At 43.4% G+C, this 5,050-nt stretch overlaps 1 protein-coding gene across 1 annotated transcript; it reads left to right on the forward strand.

Annotated features, from left to right (window-relative positions):
- Nucleotides 1-740: 740 nt before the first annotated feature.
- Nucleotides 741-4,655, forward strand: LOC115973016. The gene is made up of 6 exons (XM_031093254.1): nucleotides 741-860; nucleotides 1,002-1,345; nucleotides 1,448-3,363; nucleotides 3,661-3,757; nucleotides 3,950-4,107; nucleotides 4,201-4,655. Exons 1-6 carry the CDS (start codon nucleotides 741-743, stop codon nucleotides 4,653-4,655), a joined length of 3,090 nt encoding a protein of 1,029 aa, XP_030949114.1.
- The last annotated feature ends 395 nt before the right edge of the window (nucleotides 4,656-5,050 follow it).

The following is a 5,050-nucleotide window of genomic DNA, read 5'->3' on the forward strand; positions in this document are numbered from 1 at the left end:
TTTAGGCTTCCGCGACATCAGTTGGTATCAGAGCCTTGACTTACCCTGGTTTGATGGCTAACTGGCGAGACGGTGACCACCACAACAATGACGGCGGTGACGACGTCAACAACCCAGTCCTCACTAGGGCTGAGTTCCTTGATTTTCGTGATGAAAATCAACAATTTCATGATTCAACCCAGCAGACTCTGGACCAGATTCAAGAAATGCTTGCCACCTTGCTTAACCGAAACCGTAATCGCGATGACGAAGAGCGACGTGATAACCGAGCACATGGCCCTCCCCATCGTGGCCCAAACCAGAACAGGCAGCAAGACTACCATGAAGAAGACAGTGAAGACGAGGAGTATGCAGAGAGAGTCCTTGGAAATCATCATGTTCCCGCGAGGGATAATGGCCGAGATTATCAGGAGCAGAGGGACTATCGGATGAAAGTAGAGTTACTATCCTTTAATGGTAATGTCTCCATTGAAGAGTATCTAGATTGGGTCAGTGAGGTGGAAAAGTTTTTCGATTATATGGGTACAGCAAATGACAAACAGGTGTGTTTAGTGGCCTACAAATTGAAGGGAGGAGCATCTGCCTGGTGGGATCGTGTTCAGTTAAACCGTACCCGCGAACGGAAGCTTCCAATACGATCATGGATGAGAATGAAAAGATTAATGGCAGATCGGTTCTTACCACCAGATTACCAGCAGGAGTTATTCAGACAGTACCAGGATTGCAAGTAGGGAACTCGGATGGTTAATGAGTACATGGAGGAGTTTGACAGGTTGGTGAATCGCAATGATTTGGAGGAAACTGAAGATCAACGGATATCCAGATTTGTACACGAGTTGCGAGTTTTCATCCGAGATCAGGTATCCCTACAAACCCTATATACTTTGAATGAGGCTGTAACCTTATCCAAGAAAATAGAATATCAGCATCTCAGGGTAGGTTCGAAATTTTCCAACCGCAATTCGGAGTCCTCTGGTTCAACTGCCAATAAAGGTAAATAGCCCATGTTTACATCACGATCACAACCCGTGGTTAGGGAGAATAGTGGTGTCAACCAATCCACAGTGGCAGTAGCAGGTTCCGCAGCCCAACCGATAGCGAATGCCAACCCTTATGCTAAGCCAACTGGGAATAAGTGTTACAGGTGCAGAAAACCAGGGCATCGATCTAGTACTTGCCCTAAGCGAGCCGTAGTGAATCTAGTGGTGGCAGAAGAGGGCAAGGTAAAATGTGAACAGAAGGGTGAAGAGGTGTATAATGATGCTGATCCGTATGCCTATGATCCCAATGAGATCCAAGAGGACGAGGAAGGCGTGCCATTAGGGCAGTCTTTGGTGATTCAGAGGTTGTTGCTCACACCAAGGGTGGAATATGGTGATCAGCGGAATGAGATCTTTTGAGCACGATGCACCATCAGTAAAAGGGTCTGTGATTTGATCATTGACAGTGGTAGTGTAAAGAACATTGCGTCGAAGAGTTTGGTTACCAAGCTGGGACTGAAAACAGAAAAGCATCCCTCTCCGTACAAGATAGGTTGGATCAAGAAAAGTACGGAAACTCTTGTTACTCAACGATGCCGTATTACTTTTTCTATGGGTAAATTTTATGTAGATGAAGTAGTTTGTGTTGTTGTTGAAATGGATGCATGTCATTTAATACTAGGTAGACCTTGGCAGTATGATGTAGATGCTACTCATAGGTGCAAGGATAATGTGTATGTGTTTTTTAAGAATGGCAGAAAAATTGTCCTTGGTCCTATTAAGGAAGGCAGTATACCCAAAACTTCTAAAGTGGAGGGGAAGCCAGCACTCCTCATAGTGAACAATGAAGATGAGTTTGATAGGGAGTGTAAGGAGTTGAAACAGGTATATGCTGTAGTGGTGACGGATGGCGAGCCAAAGAAGGTTGCTATAATACCAGAGGCAGTCCAACCATTAATCAAGGAGTTTGAAATGCTTTTTCCAAAAGAGCTGCTTGCAGGTTTACCACCAATGCGCGACATCCAACATTGCATTGATTTAGCTCTTGGGGCTAGTCTACCAAATCTGCCACATTACAGAATGAATTCTCAAGAGGGTCAGATTCTACAAGGGCAGGTGGATGAGCTTCTGAGCAAGGGGCAAATCAAGGAGAGTATGAGTCCATGTGCAGTATCGGCCTTGTTAACACCAAAGAAGGATATGAGCTGGCGTATGTGTGTGGATAGTCAAGCCATCAACAAGATCATAGTCAGGTATCGATTTCCTATTCCTCGACTAGATGACATGTTTGACATGCTAAGTGAGTCCAAGTATTACACCAAGCTGGATCTTAAGAGTGGGTATCACCAGATTCGGATCCGACTTGGAGATGAGTGGAAGACAACTTTTATGACAAAGGAGGGGTTGTATGAGTGGATGGTAATGCCTTTCGGATTGTCCAATGCTACCAGCACTTTCATGAGACTTATGAATCAGGTATTGAAACCATTTATTGGAAACTTTATGGTAGTTTATTTTGACGATATCCTGATTTACAGTAAGACAGAAGTAGCCCACTATAATCATGTGCAAGAAGTATTAGCGGTGTTCCAGGCCAATGAGTTGTATATCAACTTGAAAAAGTGCAGCTTCTTGACTAATAAGTTGCTGTTCTTAGGGTATGTGGTCAATGCGGATGAGATTCATGTTGATGAGGACAAGGTCCGTGCAATCAGAGAATGGCCAACCCCAACGACAGTGAGTGATGTGCGAAGCTTCCATGGGCTAGCAACCTTCTATCGGAGGTTTGTTCGAGATTTCAGTAGCATAGTAGCCTCTATCACTGAGTGTCTGAAGAAGGGGAAGTTCTTATGGGGAAAGGAGGTAGAACAAAGCTTTGTCTTGATCAAGGAAAAGTTAAGCACAACCCCGGTTTTGGCATTGCCCAACTTTGATAAGGTGTTTCAGGTGGAGTGTGATGCATCTGTGGTCGGGATAGGTGCTATCCTTTCACAAGACAACAGACCAGTAGCATTCTTCAGTGAGAAAGTTTGTGAAACTCGAAGTAAATGGTCGGCCTATGAGCTGGAGTTCTTTGCTGTAGTATGGACTCTTAAGCATTGGGAGCACTACCTGATTAAGAGGAAGTTTGTATTATACACGGATCATCAGGCATTGAAGCACATCAATAGTCAAGTTAGCATTAACAGGATGCATGCTCGGTGGGTAGCTTATATACAACGCTTCCATTTCACATTAAAGCACAAGTCTGGTGTCACTAATAAGGTGGCTGACACACTCAGCAGACGAGCATCTTTGTTGACCACCCTATATACCGAAGTTGTAGGGTTTGATTGCCTCAAGGAGCTGTATGAGAATGATGAGGATTTTGGTGATATTTGGGGTAAGTGTCAACAAACTCATACTGCTGTTAATAGTATGTACATCCAGGACGGTTTCCTCTTTCGGGGTAACTAATTTTGCATCCCTAAAAGTTCATTGAGGGAGCAGATTATTAGGGAGCTGCATGGTGGAGGTTTAGGTGGACATATGGGCAGAGATAAGACTATAGCACTGGTGGAAGAGAGGTATTATTGGCCACAACTTAAGAGGGATGTTGGCAATCATGTGAGGAAGTGTCCAATTTGCCAAACCGCTAAGGGTCAATCTCAAAATACTAGTTTATACATGCCTTTTCCAGTTCCACAAGCACCATGGGAGGATCTGTCTATGGACTTTATACTGGGTCTTCCTCGAACCCAGCAAGGTATGGATTTTGTTTTTGTTGTGGTTAACAGGTACTTGAAGATGTCCCATTTCATAGCATGCAAGAAGACTTCAGATGCTACTCGAGTAACCAATCTGTACTTTAAGGAAGTTGTGCGTTTGCATGGAGTGCCAAAGTCCATCACCTCTGATCGGGATACCAAGTTCATTAGTCACTTCTAGCGGACTTTGTGGAAGCATTTTGACACTTCCTTGAATTACAGCAGCATTAGTCATCCTCAAACTAATGGCCAGACAGAAGTGGTTAATCGCACTTTAGGGAATCTGATCCGGTGTATCTTAGGCAAGAAGCCCAAGCAGTGGGATCTTGCATTGTCCCAAGCAGAGTTTGCGTACAATAGCTCAGTCAGTGGAAGCACTGGTAAGTCTCCATTTGCCATTGTCTATTGCGTGTCCCCAAAACACGCTTTGGACTTGGTACCTTAACCTGAGCTTCTAAGAGTAAGTCAAGCAGCAGAGAATATGACTGAACGTATTCAGGCCATGCAAGAGGAGGTGAGGCAGAAACTTGAAGCTACAAATGCCAAGTACAAGGAAGCTGCTGATAAGAAGAGACGTGAGAAGATATTCAATATTGGGGATTTAGTACTGGTCTATCTTAGAAAGGAGATATTTCCTGTTGGTACCTACAACAAATTGAAGGACAAGAAGTATGGGCCGTTTCAGATTACTAAGAAGATCAACGACAATGCTTACGTGGTTGCTCTTCCTCCAGACATAAGCATTTCTTCTACCTTCAATGTTGCTGACTTGTATAATTATCATCCTTCTGATGAACCAAATAGTGGGAACTCAGGGTCGAGTTCTTTTCAAGTGGGGGGGACTGATGTAGAACAGACAGCACATACATTCCTGAAGCAGCAGGGGCGTAGGAAGTCACAACGCAAGATCAAAGGGGGGTACCAGTAAGGGCCATCGAGGTAACAGTGTCGGAATTACATGAAATTTGACAGGTTGAAGGGAAACGGCGTTCTGATCCAGATTCATGTGCCATGATCATCGCAGAAATTTAGGCGAATTCCTTCATTAAGGCCCCGAAAACAATGTTTTTGCTATTTATAGTAATATTTATTTTTCCTTAATAACTTTTAGTTTAAAAGTCAGAATAAGGTCCCGTCTGTTTTGGGACAACCCTTAAGATCAGTAGTTTATGATTTTGCATTTAACTCAATTTTGTCATTTTTGATAAAATTCGGTATTTTTGTGACCTAATCGTGTAATTAGTGCGAATTAGGGTTTTTAGACGTTTTTCTCAGTATTTAAATGTTTTTTAGCTGTCAGTGGCAAATGAGACTATTATCAAT

Source organism: Quercus lobata, unplaced genomic scaffold, assembly GCF_001633185.2.
Source record: "Quercus lobata isolate SW786 unplaced genomic scaffold, ValleyOak3.0 Primary Assembly Scq3eQI_49, whole genome shotgun sequence".
In the NCBI taxonomy this organism is placed as follows: domain Eukaryota; kingdom Viridiplantae; phylum Streptophyta; class Magnoliopsida; order Fagales; family Fagaceae; genus Quercus; species Quercus lobata.

What these genes read in the sequence shown, in the direction of transcription:
- LOC115973016 (XM_031093254.1), top strand. Translation starts at nt 741, where the DNA reads ATGGTTAATGAGTACATGGAGGAGTTTGACAGGTTGGTGAATCGCAAT. An exon ending in GGATTTTGGTGATATTTGGG is followed by an intron (nt 3,364 to 3,660) that starts GTAAGTGTCAAC and finishes TGCCTTTTCCAG; the next exon opens with TTCCACAAGCACCATGGGAG. An exon ending in GTTTTTGTTGTGGTTAACAG is followed by an intron (nt 3,758 to 3,949) that starts GTACTTGAAGAT and finishes CTTGAATTACAG; the next exon opens with CAGCATTAGTCATCCTCAAA.